The sequence below is a fragment of the Larus michahellis genome, chromosome 1, assembly GCF_964199755.1.
Source record: "Larus michahellis chromosome 1, bLarMic1.1, whole genome shotgun sequence".
Classification (NCBI taxonomy): domain Eukaryota; kingdom Metazoa; phylum Chordata; class Aves; order Charadriiformes; family Laridae; genus Larus; species Larus michahellis.
In genome coordinates this window covers 107548249-107567248 of record NC_133896.1, presented here as the reverse complement: position 1 = coordinate 107567248, position 19000 = coordinate 107548249, and the positions used below count along the sequence as shown (strand labels likewise).

The 19000-nt window shown below is 42.6% G+C and overlaps 1 protein-coding gene across 4 annotated transcripts; it reads right to left on the bottom strand.

Moving 5' to 3' along the window:
- Positions 1–412: 412 nt before the first annotated feature.
- GPR89B (G protein-coupled receptor 89B) lies at positions 413–18730 on the bottom strand. Of its 4 annotated transcripts, XM_074598748.1 has the most exons (15): positions 18221–18429; positions 16087–16179; positions 15256–15315; positions 14276–14379; positions 12667–12773; positions 11740–11841; positions 8589–8709; positions 8255–8335; positions 4900–5009; positions 3525–3613; positions 3056–3148; positions 2614–2709; positions 1954–2043; positions 1235–1300; positions 413–1076 (listed from the first exon to the last, which is right to left on the bottom strand). In XM_074598748.1, the coding sequence occupies exons 3-15, from the start codon at positions 15280–15282 to the stop codon at positions 870–872; spliced, it is 1293 nt and encodes a 430-aa protein (XP_074454849.1). In that variant the 5' UTR covers positions 15283–15315; positions 16087–16179; positions 18221–18429; the 3' UTR covers positions 413–869. The 4 variants fall into 4 exon arrangements, with proteins under 4 accessions (XP_074454849.1, XP_074454823.1, XP_074454840.1 ...); XM_074598722.1 differs by lacking the exons at positions 16087–16179; positions 18221–18429 and adding an exon at positions 18584–18730; XM_074598739.1 differs by lacking the exon at positions 16087–16179.
- Positions 18731–19000: the final 270 nt, after the last annotated feature.

Below are 19000 nucleotides of genomic sequence, written 5' to 3'. Positions count from 1 at the left end.
TTAAGTCACATGAATAAAATTTACTTTTATGCCTTGAATTACATGAAGAAGGGGAAATGGGCTACTGTGGAAGAACGCACAGGTTGTGGGGAACACCACATTTACAGCATATATGGTAAACAAGGCATAGCTGTGGTCTTTGACTTCACACTGAACTCTAGCAAAGAGGAATCCAAACCCTCAGTCCATTTATGCAGTGAGAAAAAACAAAGTAGAGATTCAGCAACAGAAAGTTAATCTTCAGGTCCTAAGGCCAGTAGGTACTAGTGATACACACTAGTGATACATTCCATACAGAAATGGAGTGAAATTCTCTCCACTTCACTTCTGTCAGGCAGCAAATCCTAGTCACTTTCTAGCTCACTTCCAGCCAACTCTTTGGGGCTGACAAAAAACAACTGTGATGCTTGCATGAGATATTATAAAAGCTTGTTTAATTCCACAGACTCAAATATTCAATTCCAGAATTGCCATCCTCTGAATCCCAATTATGAGTTATTTTCAAAAGAAAAATCACATTTCCTTGGTGCCTTCTCTGAAGATGTTCTTCTCACAGTAAGAGGTCTTACCTCAGACAACCTACTGTGCAAGTTCCAATGCCCCTAGATATTGGTGTACGCAGGAGTGCCCTTATTCCTTGCCAATGAACTATCTCACATTCAATACGCGCATTCCCTTTACTTCGAGCTGTGGCACCTTAACAAGATGAGCCACAGAGCTTGACGATGACATGTGTGAAAGATCAAAGAGCCAGTTACGCTGCTGGAATGCACAGAGTAGTCTTGGCTCTCTTCAAGTTTTGCAGTCCACAGGAGCTGCAGCAGTGCAGTTGAAAGGACAGAGAGTAGTGCGCGACTGCAGTCCTTAACTCAGAGGGCCATATGCTTTTCTGGGGCTTGTTTGTGTGCTAAATAGAGAAAGAGGATACTGGACAGTGCACTAACTAGGAATATCACATCAAACCAACGATGATAAAAGTTGAACTGGAGCTCTCCCAGGACTTCTGTAATAATAGTGCGATACTCTAGAGGCATACTCATCCGGATCAGGAGCACTGATGACACAAAGTACATACCCTGTAAATTAAAAAACAGAGAAAGTAGTTATGATATCACAATTGGCTATGTGGCTAACACGGGTCAGCATATGAAGATTTTATTATATGTATATGTATACACATGCAAATAAGTATGTATGTATAAATGTGTGTGTGCCCATGGTTCCACATACTCACCATTATCTGTGCTAAAAGCAGAACAATAACATTAGAGGACTTGCTGCTGGAAATGGCATAGAAGAACTAGGGGAAAAAACAAAACAAAACAAAAACGTTGGAAATAAGCAGTCAGATAAGTCTGATGTGCCTTAGGACGGCATGAAAGGTACATACCATTCAATACTTTTTAATTTTAAAAAAACTATACTTTCTGGCAGGGTGCCTGTACCCTACTTTCAGAAACTTGCAGTCTTAGTCTTAAACATGAATCTCCCTAAACCAGTGGCGCCATGTGGTAGAAGTCATATAACGATATATATTAAAGCTTAAGCTTAGGTATCAAAAGCCAGGTCAGGACAATGAGTCACATGTCTCTTGAGTTAATGCCTTTCCAGTCCTACCAGCAGCTCAAATTAAGCAATCTAAATTCTTTTCGTCACCATCTCATCAACCTTACTAATGAGCCCTGGCTACAGCATCATTTTGAACCCTTGCTTACATTTAACATCTCATTTAACATCTACATCTCTTCCCAACAGTAGTAACAATAGAGACTGAGTGACGAAATAAACTGCAGAAGGTATTCTTCCTCCCTTCCTCCCTCTGCAAGTATTTATATTCATATATTTAAAACATAAATGTGCACTGAAAGTTTATGCAGTATTTGTCCCATCTAAAGTTAAAGATCTGATAACATCTGTCCTGGTCCAAACCCACATACGAGTCCTGGCTCTTACCTTTGTTAGTGTAATTAACAATCCTCTTATAGAGGTAACAATGATTATTCCAACAAGAATAAAGGAAATGTGCTGAGACCAGAATTTCACCTGTATCAACAAGAAAAATAGAGTTAAACCTCTAACCCTAATCCCATTTGCACCACAATGTATAGCTGCCAATTCTTCACAATATTTGTATTTCCTAATTGTACAGATATCCATTGTAGGCAGGTTTCTATAACAGACGTTTTCGCAAATATATTAGCAATTCTTTACTCCAAACACATGAGAAAAACAGATTTAGCTTACATCAATCACAAAGAACCCTGTATTCACAAGGATATATTTAAAAAGTGTAAATGACAGAACACCTATGTGTACGATCAAACATTATCACTCTGTAGCTAAATGAATTAATCTAAGCAGGTTGACTAAGGCGTTTCCATTTTCCCAAAACAAACAAGCAAATCACTGCCTCTCTGGCAAGACCACATTACCATCCCAGCATAAAATCAGTGTGAAAGCAAAGTTCACGGTGCATTTTCCTGTTCTCCTCAGTAAGTTAGAAGTCAAAGACACATTCTCAGGACTCTATCACTCTCTCCCTATCAGCAGTATGATTTTATTTAGGTAAGAGAGAAATTGCAGAAAAGGCTGTAAGAATTAATAAAGTCTCACATCAAACTGGATTCCCAGATAATTTACGGTGATCTCAATTCCTCTTGTGACTGGATCAGTCTTCCCCACACGGTCAAATACAATATTGATGGTTGCCTGCAAGAGAGAGATGGATTTACACTTAAACAAGAAAACAAAAGCATACCTCACTGTTACACGTGGGACACATGCATGACTCTTACTTTGTATCACCAAAGAAAGGGGCAGGGGGTGGTCAGATTGTCTAAGAAGGTACAAAATGCACACCTCTAAGAATTGCTTGTCTAATGCTCTACACAAACCAACAGCTTTATTTCAACCAAGGGCCAGTTTCTTTCAGAACTTTCAAAATCAGGATTTTAAGGAAACTGGAGCATTACTTGATGAACTGCATGTATAACATGATCTATGTAGTGTGTGACATTTGCATATGTCCACATAAAACATTAAAACATTTACTTACCATGAAGATTTTCCAGACACAATAGATGGAGAAAAAATAACCCAAAAAATTAAAGTATTTTCCCTGGAAAGTTTTGGAATATTCTATTCTCTCCTGGAAATACAAAAGGAGGGAGGGGGAACAGAACACACAAAAAATAAATATATCATTTCCACAACAACCCACAACACAAAATTTTAATTAAGCATCAATAGCAGCAAACACAGTTTTATCCTTCTACACCTCTTAATTCAAATGTTTCTGAACTCAAAAATTTTAATTCAAAAAGTTTCTGAATGGCTTTAGGGACATGGGGCATACTCCAGTATGTATCTGAATGGAAAGGAAACTGCCAAATGAAAAAGACAGATCCTCACTCCGCCGCATCACAACATTTCAACATTTACCTGCTGAACAGCTTTCAGTTTCTTGCAACATACATTCTCTTTCAACCTACTCTGGCCTCCCAACACCCAACTTGGCTATGTACCTTTGTTGCATGCAAGTCAGCAGTTTCCAGAAAAAGCTGCCGACTCAGCTCTTCTAGGGCATCCACTTCTTGCTGGATAAGGGACAGATCTGGCAAACCAGCACAGTCAAGGCTAGAATAGGTCACAAATTCTTAATCAGAAACAAAACATTCCCCACCTTCAGCCCAAGGGCCACATCTAATGGTTTGATCACTTTTTTGACCCAGATCAGTTTTTTTGATTAAGCCTTAATGCTCCTTGTTAATACTGCACCCAAAGAAATCAAGGATACATATACTGCCCACTACATTTAAAGAAGGTAGGCAGTACACAGTATTGAGGCAGTCATGCAACAAGCCTGGGGAATCAATCACAGAATAGAACCAGAACTCTCGAAGACTGCAGCTCCACTTTGATCAGTGTCCCTTGTCTCTGAAGTGCATCTCACGTTATGTCACTCTCACACCATCTTCATAAACAAAACTGTTGAGTAACTGCTCCAAGAGATTAGTGATTATTTTTAAGAGTCTTGTCAAACAGCCAAACTCTGATTTGGCTATTCCCACACCTAGTGGGAAAGGAGAGGAAGAAGAGTCCTCAGCCTTAAATATGCAAACTGCACACTTTAGGTGGTCTGGCAGAAATCGTTGGTAGGCAACTGTAAGTTAGAGAAATACAGACCCTTGCGATTCATAACAGATTCCTCTTACCCCTTTCATATGGGCAGAACAATTTCTATCCACCTGTTCCTATCCACCTTTTTGTCACACTGCTATAGTACCAGTGTCCAGCCTATATCATGAGAACAATTCATTGGTCAACAAGTTGTTTCCTGCCCTTCTTTTTCTCACAGCTTTCCAACATGGCAGAAAGCCAACTAAAGGCTAGGTAAATTGTTCCACCAACCCATTGTTTTGCGCAAGTATGTCACAGGTTCATCCCAGAAAAGCATATTTCAAGTTATGAGAAAAATACACAAGTCAGTCATAGTCACATAAGCAGAGGATACATCAGAATAGAAAGTTGCCTCCCACAACAGTGATGTGATGGGGTAGACACCCGCAATGTGACACTGGAAGCGTGCACATCTGTCCTGTGATCTGCTGTACACCTCAATCATGGTGATGCAACAGCACACTTATAGGGCAGGGCAGCAGCATACAACTCCTGACTGTGTCACAGCAAAATTACGAGCCCAACCCCTGGGCAAAAGGTCAGACAGTAGAGTGCTAGAAAGCAAACTTCCCAGGAGACATTAAGCCTTTTGCTCAGACTGCTGAAACGTGTTGAAACACAAATGCTTTGTAACTGGCCCAACTAACACTCTTCATTTCCAAACAGAAGAAAGCTGGAGCCACCTCCCAAGACAGGGGCCAGCATGTAGACGAAGGATACTTTCACTGCCTGAAACAGACGTTGTAACACTTTTTATCATTCCCCAGAAGCCAGTGGGTTTGTTATGCACTTCTCCTCTCTGGAACATTGTCCTATGAGCCACTGCTATCCTGAAAGAACAGAAAACACAAGTCCTTAGGAATAAAGTATTTTTATAAAAAATCAAAACACAAAAAAAACCCAAACAAAAAAACCCACCAAAAAACAGTTCCCTAGAAGACACTGTTAAACTAAATTCACTGCAAACAGATGCCCCCTCTTTTTTCCCCCCCCACCTAAGCACCAATCTTGCTTCATAACATTATCTTGATTAGCTCTGGAGTAGAGCCCAGATCTAATCAAGCAAGATTCAGTGAGACACTTCCCAAGACTTCCATTCAGGATCCTGCTTCAATCCTTAAAGGAATTTAAACCCAATTAAAAATAAAAATTCAAATGGTTTTCTCAGTCATATGATTAGTCGCTTTCCTCAGACGCATGACTGTGTTATCTCAAGTTCAGGAATCGGAAGACTTCTCATGCTTTTCTCTCCCCTTGAACACCTCTTCTTTATCACTGCACAGCCGCCTCCTCCACAGAACCGTGGGCGCGGGATGGTATGCAGCAGCACTCTCTGACATGCTGTCACTCACTACTACTGGCCTGCATGACAAGCTGTTATGAAGCATAAACACATAAATCCTTCACTGGACTGAACCACTGGGCGCTTCAGGCGATCTGAACATCACTCCTGAAGCTAATTCCAACACTACAGCAGCAGCTGCATATCGTCCCTCACACCCCCATGTGCACTGCAGCATAATCCCCGCGAGCAGCGCTGGCTTCTGGCCTCATTCCCTCACATTTCTCCCCATTGAAATTTGTGAGCCAGTTATCCACTCCTAAGCTGAACACTATTCATAGGATTGTCAAGGCGATTCATGGTTCGACAGTGTTTAGGCCCCTTCTTGTAGCTGCAGCCAGTATTGCTACATTTGGCACAGAGCCCTCTTCAAGGCTGTTGATAAGCAGTGTAATAAAAAAATAAATACCACTCCTCCTTCACATCCAGCAAAAGAAACACCCTTGAGGCACCACACATAACACACATAAAAGCACACGTGGCCACAGACTACAAATAACAGAGATCTTAGAACAATTCAATTCATCCTGATAGCTGCCAAATATATGAATTGCATTCTTAATCCTTGCTTTTTTCCCCCAGTACCCAATTCACACATTCCATCCCAAACAATCCACAGCATTGCAGCAAAAAATGCAGCTATGTCAAGGCAAAGAGCAAAGCTGTAAGTATACAAAGGCAAATCTTTTCTTCTGAGAGGTGACAGGGATCTCTGTACCCACACAGTAGTCAGGCGTTCTGGAGACCTCATAGAAAGGATCCACAGGCAAAAACCACACACTTTGCCTGTGTAGATAACATGAAGCAAAATGAAGCAACGGTGTCACAGAATCCAGGCATTTCAAATCTGAGGCTTAGTCACGTCATACCTGCAAGCATGAATATAAAGAACTTGCCAACCTTAGAGGCGAGTTTCCATAAGGTTCTCTCAGGAAGCAGAGAACAATAATTCCCGTGCATCAGGGAAAACAGCTTTCAACAACTATCTCCTACTGACAAGGAAGCCAGCATGAATAAGGGTTGGTATGAGAAGAAATGTCAAGATCAGCAAAGAAAACAAAAAAGCTTTATGTTCTATTGCCTTATAATCCTTGTGTGCGTTGGTAAGTTCTCAGTTATCAGCAGTACTGAAAAGGTGACTGGTAAGTAACTGACAATTAATGGAACTATAGCATTTACCCCACACTTTAAAATACTGCTATTCCCACTTGTTCTGCCAAATGATTTCTGGATTGCATTTAGACTGATACAAATCTAACTTTTTAAACTCTGCTTCATATGAGCAAATAGCCCAATTATGCAAGCTGCTGTCAAAGCCAGAAGAGAATAAAATCCACGGAACTCAAGCTTCTGCTATTTCTTGCACACTTCTGAGACTACACAGTTTCAGGGGTTTTTTTGGTTGGTTGCTTGGTTTTTTTGAACACAAATACATGAACTTCAGTATAATACCCAAGCAATTAACACACTTTACATGGTTCTTCATAACAGTTAGAAAGTTGCTATATTCAGAAGATTTCCTGGCCATAGGAAGGCAAGAAAGTGCTAGTCAGTTACAAGTCCCAGACATCCTTACTTTTACCCCAACATCACTCTCTGTGGACCAGAGGTCCAAAAACACTGTACAAAACAAAAGAGCACAGAGTCAGACGCAGCATTACACAATATCTTTTAACTCTAAAGCCAGTATTTTACTATCCTCCTAATCAATTAAATCAGTTCAACCTGAGTAATTAAATCCTCTCACTACTTTCAGTGTCACACATGACCACAACTACTGAGTTAACATTTGTTCACCACTTAACATTTTTGAAGGGGAAGAAAAATGTTATGCTTTAACTACAGTTCCATAGGCTAATACTGATCAGCAGATATGCACACTGGTGACTAATTCATCAAGGTTAGACTGTCTAAAAGGTCTCTTGTCATACATTAAAAGATTCCATTGAAACATTAGTGCATCAAAAGTAAAGTCAAAGGGACTGCTGTGAGAATTCAGTGTCAGACATTCAAACCTTTAAAGTGACTATGGTATATATTCTGCACAACTAGTAAGGCATGTAATACGTAACTGGCAACAGCACATACCTTTTATGTGTAAATGAAATTACATTGTTTCCGAAAGCAGTTTTTTTGCTTGGGATACATGGAATAAGCTAAACCAACAAAAGCTGAGTTCTGATGGCAGCTCGTGCACTACACTACATTTACATTAGCAATGTTTTGCAATTCTGCAAAACTGAACTAATGTAAACCTTGTCATTTGCAAGAACATAGCTGCGTCCACACCAGCTCATTAGCCTGCTTCAGCCTTGACCAGAAAACACCAGATCCATAGAGCCGGAGAGCGCTCAATATGTATGAGCCAATTGCTGTACTAGAACTGCCAGAGAGAGCACCAGCTGCAGTGGCGTACTCATCAGGAGAGAAAGGTGCCCATCCTACAGGCTAGTCGAGCCACCATCAGAGAGTTACAATTTGCCTTGGAAGCCTAATTTGTGCCAATGCAGTAAGAAAGGGTGTTATTTAGTGCACGTGTCTGGGGAAAAAAATGAAGTTGTGTATCAGGCCAGAATGAAACACCACACAGCTCAACCCAATTCAGCAACCTGTTTCACTGGAAAACGCAGCCCTGACAGGACTAATAATTTTGGTAACTTCAAGACCAATCTTATACTATACTGACTGAAAATCCTTGAAATAAATCATTTCATGCTACTGCTGCCTTCTCACCTTTTTTTCTTGCTAACAATCATGTCCATAGTCTGAAGGAGTCGTCGCTCCAAAGCCAGAATATCTGCATCTGTCACATTCCTGCAAAATGAAAACACCCAATTAGGCCAGCTATCCCATTTCAGAGGAAATATGCACATGTCCATGAAATAAAGAAGAGAGAGGCCTGTACAAGGAGAATACGTTTTAGCAATGGAAATGGTTCTAGCACATAGACATGGTAATAGCTAGATTCAGAAAAAAAGTTTTGAAAAAACTTGGATCGATGCTACAGGGAAAGCAGAAGAAAAATCTCAAAAAAGGTGGACAAAATATTTCACAAGGCTGGAGTTACCTGAGAAAGTAGGACATGTAAGTGTATGGACAGTTGACAGCCCCAAATCCTGACAGCAAAGCCATGAGTGTCACCCCAATCACACCCACACGGCTGATGAGCTGTTCTATGGAGAGGATTCCTGAGAGAGACAAAACACAGCATTAGTAACCTTGCTCTCTTCACTCTGCTCCACACTTGGTGCTTCCACAACGTAACACACATACAGAGCTGCTTAATGAATCTGCCTTCCCACTGCAATGACCAGGGTAATATGAAGTACAGTCAGGGACTATGAAAAGAAAAAAGGTAGAAATAAAGAGAACATGCTTTCTCCCTCAGAAAGCATGTTACCATGCTTAGAAACAGGGATGGGAAACTATAGCTATGAAGAAGCTTAAGACAGATCTGAGGAGGACTAAAAGTCATTACTTTGGTTCTAAATTAATAAAACATTAGTGATTGCACTTTGCTGAGATGGGAGCACAGATCATCCACCAGACACTATAAAGGAGGCATATTCCGCAAAGCTACTTCTGCGATAACCAGGAGTGGAGTTACTAAGCCAGTTAGTTCGGGCAAACTGGCCCAAAAATGTCTGAACCATAGAGAGGAACCCCTATTCTGCCAGTTAGAAGTGAACCCCCCAGACCAGATGCAAATTGTTTTTGTGGCACAGTGGAGTTATGACAGCATGGGAAGCTTATGCCGCTCCTGGCTGTTGAGTATTCATCTTGGGGGGACACACACATTGTTGAGGTGACCACGACAAGTACCAAGTGGACTCTAAAACATATATTCACGTAATACAGCATGAATATCAAGCCTGTGCTGTAACCAACTCTAAGCATTTATTCTTCTCAGCCATTAAACACAGACCTCAACCTGTCTTCTTAGGGTACAGTGCCATGTGCTACTAAACATCACTCACTTTTTTGGGAGCTAGTTATAGAGCAGCTGCCACACACAGCACATTTGGAGCTTACATGATTGCAAAGCTGAGATGGCCAAGCGCCAAGCCGCATTTCATGCTTCAGAGAAGGGGAATAAATGATGAAAACACGGCAAAAAGACTTCACAAAGGGAGACTGAGACACCCAGTCATGTGCAGCTGCATAGAGATTTACACGAGCTACAGAATGTGCTACAACACACTGGCCTTTTGCCCCACACACTGTCAGACCGCAGCAGTTAAAACAGAGATGCCTTCAAAATGACATGACATTCCACTGGTTAAAGCAATACTTTCCCGTAACACTCACAGCAACCCTACTCTTGTGATCAGGTCAGATAAAATGAATGTTTTATCAACTCAGATAAAGATACAAGTTCTATCGGAACACTAGTATGTAAAGCATAACCTTCCTTCTACTACGAGCTCCCAAACTCAGCTCTGTTAAACAAGCTTCAGAGCAACCAGGGCTCCTGACTCTGAGCCCTGATTGATGGTGCGTTTCCCAGCTGCAGCACACTGCCATCACCATCCCCAGGCAAGGCACCCCCAGGACAGGATGCCAGTGCACTTGAAAGGGCCCCACTAGTCATTGCAATTCCCCCGCTGCAGCACAGCACCATACACGCAGGTGAGCAGGGTAGGGCACGCTGAGAAAGACACACCTGGTAATGAACTGCTGTTTATTAAGCACAGCCTCCCGTCACATCTTCTTTTACAACAGGGTCCTTCCTACCTGTCTGAATTGGGCCACCACCAGCACACGACAAAGCCCCGCAGAAGCCTTGTCAGTAAACGCAGGACAGCAGCACCCCAGCAGTACAGCAGGGAAAAAAACACCTAGAATCCTTTGCTCTAACCTTATGTCTACACCTGGTAGGATACGGCACTGTACAACTGTAAAGTGGAGATAATCATCCTGTAAAGCAGAAGTTAAAAACAGAAAACACCCCACTACCAGTTCTGGAAATCTGCAATTGTTATGCAGCTTCACAGAACCTTTCGAGTGACCTTAAAAGGATTACCTAAACCCTACGGCAAAGTTCCCACTGGCTTATTATATTCTGCAAACTCAAGCGCTTTCTGCAACTGAAAGTGGATACACAGTTTTTCTTAGCAATGAAACACTAGGCAGAAGGATCCACAGTATACACTCGCCACTGTATTTCAGTGGCAAATGACACAATTACAAAACACAGATACACGCTTTCTCTTAGGAAAGTTTTAGGAACACAGATGAAAGGGTGGGCAGACCCTGCAGCATTTGGTAACCTTCAATTTTTCTCTTACACAGAGTACAGAGTGAAGCAGCCTCCTAGCGAATAGAAAGATGAAGCCGACAGTTATCTATGCAGACAGACATATTCACCAATTTGAGTGAAACTGACTGAATTTCACCTATTGAGAGCAATATACAATTTCCCAGTGCAAGGGAAGGGCAACTTAAGTTACACAGGAAACCCAGGTGACAAATAGTCTGGTTCTACAGTGTTATAATCCTTCGGCACAGCAAGGTGCCTGCAGGGTTTAGTACAGTTAGGCAGATGCTAACAACCTCTGTTGGTCACAAACTAGGCCAAGTGCACACAGTATCTTCACACTATAAATACTCTTGGTGCCATGACTGCAACACAGAGATACCCAAGTTAATTCTGCACACAAATAGCTCTGACGACCAGCAGAACGTACCAACTCACTTTCTAGTACCATGCAACCATACTGCCTCTGGGCTCAGGCGGTGTACAGAGCTGTACCGAAGCCCGCATGCGCTGCCAGACGTGTTGCTGGCTACAGTCTATGTAGCTCTGGTGTTTAGGCGCCCTGCCATGTTTTGTCAACTGCACGTCCACCTATGTTACATTGATCTGATTTCAGTCACAAGAAACAATAATCTGACTGAAAAAAGTCAGATGAAGGACTGGTTCTTATATACACTGTGTTCTTATATACACTCGGTTCAGTTAGGGCTCATTCATTTCCCTAAAGTTTTCCTGTGGCATGGAAGAAAACTAATGCAAATAATTCAAGGTCTATCCACCCATTTCTGTCTGCCTGACAACCTTCAGATTGCAGATTTCAAAGCACAGCAGACTCTCAGTTGCAAGAACTACTTTCTACAGCCCAACTGTAGAGCTGAGACAATAATATCTCCAAGATAAAAAGTGAGATAACAAAGCCTATTTTCAGGAGGGAAGGAATGAGCAAGAATATGAAACTCACCATGTTTTGGGCTGAGAATGGGAAATGGATCCCCCAGCTTCCAGAAGAAATACATAAATGTCAACCACAGAACACATGCAAAAAGCAGTTTCTGTCTGTGCACTAACGGAGAGAAAAAAAACACAACAGTATTTTAAAGTTCTTTCTTTAGAGCTCTTTCAAGCTCGCAAAATTGCTACATCGGTCCAAAGGCTATTTGAGCACAGATGCCCACTGACAGAGCTACAGGTAGCAGTATGCACCCCTTTGCTTCCTACAGAACTGCCATTTGCAAGCGGTAATGCAGCGGACACACCTCTTTGGCTTTTCCCCACAGATGTACGAAGAGGGCTGCGCTATGAACAGGGATCAGTTAGCTGTATCTTTCTTGTGTGACCCTGAACATGAAACTTGAAAACCTCACCTTCATGCCAAAACTACACACGTAATACTCCCAACCTACATGCCTAAGTTTAATACAAAGAACGATAACTATCAATAGCTCAAGGGAAAGTGTTCATTAGCACACGGAAGAGGCCTCATCCAGACAGCAGTAAGCAAAAAAAGCAAAAGTAATTTATTGAGCTGCTTCTTTAACCCCCTAGCAGAACAACACAGCCTTGCCAAGGGTTCCAGGGTTTGGCTGCAAGCTTACCATTGGAAACAAGCAAATTTCAGTAACATTACTCTAAAGTGCTCAAATTTGTCGAAACCCATAAAGAAAAGCTACATTGGTTGCTGTCAGGTAAAGTATCCCCTAATTGCCCAATAAACAGTTCATGCTAAAGCATTAAGTATCAAAGAGAAGTTATGTAGCCAGAACAAAGCCAGTGGAAGGAGGGAGCTATGGGGCAAGTGACTAACACATCTCTCTCTCAGAAAAGTTACTTCTCATTTGCACGCGTAGTCTCAAGTTATCAGCCTCGCTGCCATAAACCAAGTACTCACATAGTCTGATATTGCTCACAACAAAGTAACCAATGTAGAAGGGCACCATGAAGACTAAGATGAGCAAAATGACACACAGGTTCAGCTTCCAGTGAAAGTATCGAGAGCTAAAATAAAGCCAAAATACTGATTAGCATGCTATCATAATACAACAAGTTTCTCACAGACAATTGCATGTCAGTGCAATCCTTTCAACCACATCAAATATTGGATAATATTGGCCTAGCATATAGAATATTCTGGATTTTGTTTGTTGTTTGTGTTGGGGGGAGGTTGATTGTTTTATTGTTTTGGTTTTTTAATACAGAGCTCAAGAATCTGTATTTCAAAATTAACAACTATCCAGAAAAAGAGACTGGGTTAATTTTATCAAATACTGTATTTTCTACAGTGACTAATGCCAGTTGCAGCACGGTTCATTTGATTTACTGCTTATCTAGTTGAACAGTAAATCAAAACTAAGTATAAGCAGTAATTAATTTTGTAATGAGCAGCTGAGTCAAAAAAGGGCTAATTCAAACTGAAAATATTTAAAATATTTAATGTTCATAATTCAACATGTTTCACTTCAAAGTGAGTTGTCTTACGTGCAAGACATTGCGAAGCAAGAATTTAAAAATACACATATATATCAAAATGATCAATACTCCTCTGACCAAAGGAGATCAGTCAAACATAGATGAGATTCACCTTGGCTGAACTGCCTTTTCTCTTAGCTTGAATAGAAAAGTACACGTCCTGTTCCCAACATTAACTCATATCCTCTTATGCCTGGTGGAAGGAGAAATTATGAGGATCCTTGCCCCTTTTCCTAGCTAATTCAGAGGCAAACATTTTCATCTATATTGATGTCCAGCCCTTTATCGAAGCTTATAAAAGCATTCTCCTCAGTGATGTCTCTGGCTGCAAGCTCTACTGATTAATGACACACAGTCGGAACTAATATTACCTCTTATCAGTTTTGTATTTCTTGCCTTTGAACTCCTTTGCGTGCTCTCTCATGCTAGTGTGATGAGAGAGAATATGCAGGAAACCCAGCTAGCCTCTACGTGTTACTGTTCTATCTTCTCTTTCCTACTGAGTTCTGAAGTAGACAGTTTTAACATCCCCTTTATATAGAAGTCTTCGCTCTATGTCAAGGGAGGATGTGCCTTTGATTCACAAATACCATGTTATTACAGAAGTAGTTTTCACTTCCTAATTAGCTTCACATCTTACTCGCTGCTCTGGCCACCACAGAAAAACTAGCGCTTATAGTTTCTATAGGCCTTAACATCTGAAAAGTGCCCTTCAGCACGATCTGAAGCTTCACAACACTCCCATAAAAGAAACCATTTCTTTCAACTTCACAAATGGAAAAAGTCAAAGACTAAAGCCTTGCCCCAAGGACCTAGACCACACTAATAGCAACTGTATGAAAAATGGGGAGCTCATGACTTCTAGTCTCATGTTCTGTCAAATAAACAAATCCTGCTGATCAAACATCTTTGAGCTGTTGACAATTTTCTCACTCCATTTCCCCAATCCAAGACTAACCCATTCATTTAGAAGTCGGACTGAAGCCGCTGAACACAAGGCAGGCTAGGCTTTAGTGAGCTCCCAGACTCACCTGCTGTTCAATACCCCCAAAATCTCAAAGATGATGAGTTCAAACATGGTACAAGAGAAGGCAAAAGTCACAGAGAAGATCACCTGGACCACATACTGTCGCACCTGCAATGGAGAAAACAAGCCAGAGACATCAGGTGTTTCCATTCCTAGAATGGCACCTGGATATCCCTCAGGCAACGAAAAACAAATCACAAGGCACACTGGCACACAAATGGGTCTCTTGCTTCAAGGCACCTTGCCCTTTATCTAAACTGGAAGAAACAAACAGCCTGTTGGAAAGCAGAGGGCAAACTCATAAATTGCTCACTATTACCCTGATTGCAGCTACCTGCACATTTAAGAGACGTCTTACACAGAAGGGATGCAAGCAAGCAATGCCCTCTGTCAACTTGACTAATGACAGACCCTTGCTAACACAGCTCTTGGATCCTAACCTTAGATTTAAAAATAAGATCCATATCAGAAAAAAACTTTTTGGGTCTGAATTTGGCTCACACTTAAGGCATCTCTGACCTAGACTATATTCCCTCATATCCCTCTAGGGATAAGAGAATGCAACGGTTTTACCCCATCCAATTCCCTCAACAATTAAGCCACAATGAACACACCTCACGGAGTTTAAATCAACCACTGAATTTGGTTTTGTCACAAAAATTTTACAATTAAATAAGGCAGGCTTACTCAAGCAAAAGGCAAAACAGTTTCCTGTTACCCCTGCACCTCCTCCACTTTTTTTCCTTTAACAGTAGCCAATATGGAAACTTTCATTGGCCCTAGAAGAACCCATTTCCTCAGATATCTAGGCGTCTTTCAAACAGAAGCACAAGAGGAAATTAAAAAGACAGTAACTGTAGAGACAATTAAAATTAAGATAACAGGGCTAAAGAGAGGAAGAAGGACAAATGCAGTTTCAAAAATGTTTCTATAATTGGGAGTAATTTTTAAGATATAGAACTGTAATGAAAGGCTCCTTCTCACCTCATAATCCTTGAAGAGCTTACGCATGAAGAACAGCCACCCAAATCCAAAGAACAGCACCTGCAGAAGAGATGAACCACTTAACATTTGTAACCAGCAACTTGCAAAATACAAAGCTACTTCGCTACTGACCACAGATGAAAGATATGGAAGGAAAAGTGCTAGGCCAAACTACCCAAGATCCACAAAAGATTAAAACTTAACACGGTATCATGGAAGGAAGAGTATTTTAGATGTTCAAGCATACCATACACAGAAGGCTACGACATTACAAAAGATCCAGTCAAGACAGCCTGTTTTTGTATTCCCAAATTCTCAGAATTCCTCGGTTCCTGGCCTGCCAGAATCCTTGGCACTGTTGTTTCTTCTTTCACTCTTCTAATCTACAGAATTAAAGTTTATACTTTTTGCAGGAAACACTGTAACGGAGACAAAGCAAACACCTGAATGTCGACAGCACACACATCTTCTAGGGACGAGCAAGTTTTATAAAAATATCTGCTGCTTCTTTAAAACTAGAAGGACGTTCAATTTTTATGGAGAGGTCTTAACACTAGATCTGGTTATACACTGATACAACCTGGAAGAAAGGTGTTAAAAGCATCTTTAAGGTAGAGAAAAGGCAGTGTTGAATGCCTCAAACCACAATTTGGAGTTGCAGAAAGCCACAGAGAAAAGGTAGGTAAAGCAGGAGAAGTTAACAATGCTTTGCATTTCAATGGCTCTCAGAGCACTTTAAAAAACTCAGTTTCAATTTAATTTCAGCACAGACCTGAGGAGACGGACTTAATATCACAGCTATTTTACAGATGAGTTAAATGAAATAAATACCAATTAAGCAATGTGCTCAAAACTGTAATTATCCATCTTCGGCCAGAAAAAGGAGACTGGGTTGTCAGGCCTTCCGGGGTAGTCCTGTCTATTCTGCAGAAAACGAGTGCAATGATTTAAAAGAATCCAAGCAAAAAGAGAATTCTGAAGATGCTAAATATTTTTTATAAGGGTAGTTTTGACCAAAGCAAAGAGAAAAAACAATATATGTCAGAAAGCATGGGACAAAGACAGTATTTCTTTTCAAGGGCCCATGGAAAAGGCCAGAGCATTCTGGCCCCCTGTGGAGACAAGAAACTTTCAAAGACAAAAATGCAGGAATCATTGTGGATGATTCCACTGTGCATCAGGAGCAACTGGATCCCAGCAGCAGCAAAGGTAACAGAAGAACATGATTTACAGACAAAGAATACCTGGAAATCTGGGCAAGAAAGATCAAATATATTTGTCTTGAAAGAAAAACTGAAATAGGAATGAGGTCTACTGATTAGTAACAGCTGGCAAAACTTGTTTGAGGAGAACTTCAGACTTTAAAGTAATTGGTAGCAAAAAGAAAAAGGTAAGATACTCCACAACCCTCCCACCTACAGGTCATAAGTCAAAGAAGTATGACAAGCAAGTGATATTTACACAAAGTAATTCCACATTTAAGAGTGTAAAAGAGGAAAAAAGTAGAGGCAAACACCTCAAACCAAAATAACTAAATAAAGTAAAAGAAAGAGGAGATAATCGAGTACAATAGAAACAGAGGAAGTTATATACAAAGATTAGATTTCCCTTGTGTTAGGGACTGTACTAAAACATAGACAGGCATTATCTTAAAAGTTCACACTCTAAGACACCACAGGTGAATGTGACACTTTAAGTCTGAAAATTCTCGAGCATTTGACAATTACATGCAGCAATTTAAATACCTATCTTGATACTTTTGAAGATGATGGGAAAACGCAAAGCTGCCATCACAAATGAAATAAAAGCTATTAGGTAAGTTAGATCTTGGAATGCAAAGCAAATGACAGGAGCAAAAATCAAAGCATTATCAAGTAGGAGGAATGGCCAAAAGCTGTGCTTTCCTGAAAACTGTCAAGAAAACTACGGAGTCGTGCATGAAAGTCTATATGAGACAACCAACTGATGTTGAGAGGGGAAAGGTCCTCTCTCCTCAGCTCATCCCTCCTCATTACAGAACAATAATTTCACACCAGCTCTGAAGCTTATCAGATCCCTCTGTGATCCCGTTAAACTTATTTAAACCAAATAGTGGAGCGAGCACAAATAAGAGAGTATGACCATGCAGCAAAGCAAAAGTGAAGAGGGAGCAGAACTTTCTCCTTTTGGCAGAAGTAAACAATTGGACCACCTCGGCTGCCAGAGAGGCAGACAAGAGGAAAGGAGAGATGCTTACTGAGGAGAGGACAGTCAAAGGGAACGCAATGGCGAGATAAATTACTAGCAAAGAAAGCTAATGAAGAAGGAGGGGGTATTTCCACATGTTAAGACCACAACCCACTTTGTAATGACAAAGATAGGATGACGTGAAATGTTTTAAAGGGCTCCTAGGTGAATTCAGCTGGTGTAAAACTAAGACCGGTTGAAAGATTACTTTGATGGCAGCAGAAAGAAAAAGCTGAAGGAAGTGCTGAATCACAGATGGATCAATGGAGAAGGAGGCTTTTTAGTGGTGTCCTTTTAGTGGTATCAAAGCAGATCATGAAATATCTTCCGAAGTCGTAAACAAGCAAACTCCTCAATAGCAAACCAGGGGTAGAAGACATAAGTGACCAGCCTTCTTGAAGAACATCAGCAGCAAAGTACTACCTAGAGAACAGCAAGATGAACTTTCCTGTCTGTCCCAACAAAAGAAAATCCAAATTTATAGAAGCGACGCAGCATGACAAGGGAAGCACCATTCCCCACAGCCTCTCTACGCACTACGTTCTGACTGGACAACTGCGGGAGGGCAACGGTCACTGTGGCACGTAAGGAAGCGGGCCAAAGATGTGTACTCCTCATCCTGCCCTGCGACAGGAGCCTGGGCGGCCGCAACGAGACAAACCAGCAGCCCAACACCCCTTCGCGCGCAGCGACGAGCTAGGGTTTTGGTGCTTTTGGTTTGGGTTTTTTTTTCTCCCACCTTTGCTGCTGAGCAGCGGATGGGGAAGGGCAGCCGGGCGCGCAGCCGTTCCCTCCCCTCAGCAGGCGAGGCCGAGGGGGCCGGGGCGAGGGCGGAAGGCGGCGGCAAGGCCGTTGCTCTTGACGCCGTCTCCCCGCGACTCCCGCCGCCCCCGGGCTCCGGGCGCCCCGCAAGGCTGCGCGTGCGCACCCCCGCACGCACCGCCCCCCGCGCACTCCCAACGGCCGCTTCCGGAGGGGTGGCGAGCGGGCCAAGGCCGCAGCGGCGACGCCGCCCCCGCCTTCCTACCCCTCCTCCCCGTCACCCCTCCAGGGCGGGGCGGGGCAGGGCGGGGGGAACCGCGCCGCGCAGTAGCGGGGGTACCTGGGAGGTGACCATGATGCTGGAGTCGATGAGGAAGCTCATGGCGGCCACCGGCGGCGCCGCTGCCGCCCGCCCCGCTTCCGGGCCCGCGCTCGCCCCGACGGCTACAGGGCGCAGGCGCGGGGGGCGCCTGCCTCAGCCCGTCAGGGGGCGGGGCCGGGGGCGCGGCTGGAGAATAAGCTCCGCCCCGGCCCCGGCCGGGCGTGGGGGAGGCGGGTGCGGTGTCCCGCCGGACGGGGAAACACGGGTGGGCAGGATGCACCCGCCGCTCTGTGGGACCCCTGGAGGAAACGTGTCCCCTGTGTCCTGGCGTGGGCAGGGGGTGCCCCTCCCAGCGCAGGAGGAGGCCGAGGGAGGGAGGGAGGTGGTGGCCGGGGGGAAGGAGGTGAAAACACTATTCTGCCATTTTAGCAGCGC

What these genes read in the sequence shown, in the direction of transcription:
- GPR89B (XM_074598722.1), bottom strand. Translation starts at nt 18,625, where the DNA reads ATGAGCTTCCTCATCGACTCCAGCATCATGGTCACCTCCCAG. An exon ending in CATTCTCAGCCCAAAACATG is followed by an intron (nt 8,710 to 11,739) that starts GTGAGTTTCATA and finishes TGTCTCTCTCAG; the next exon opens with GAATCCTCTCCATAGAACAG. An exon ending in TGTTAATTACACTAACAAAG is followed by an intron (nt 1,301 to 1,953) that starts GTAAGAGCCAGG and finishes TTTTTCCCCTAG; the next exon opens with TTCTTCTATGCCATTTCCAG.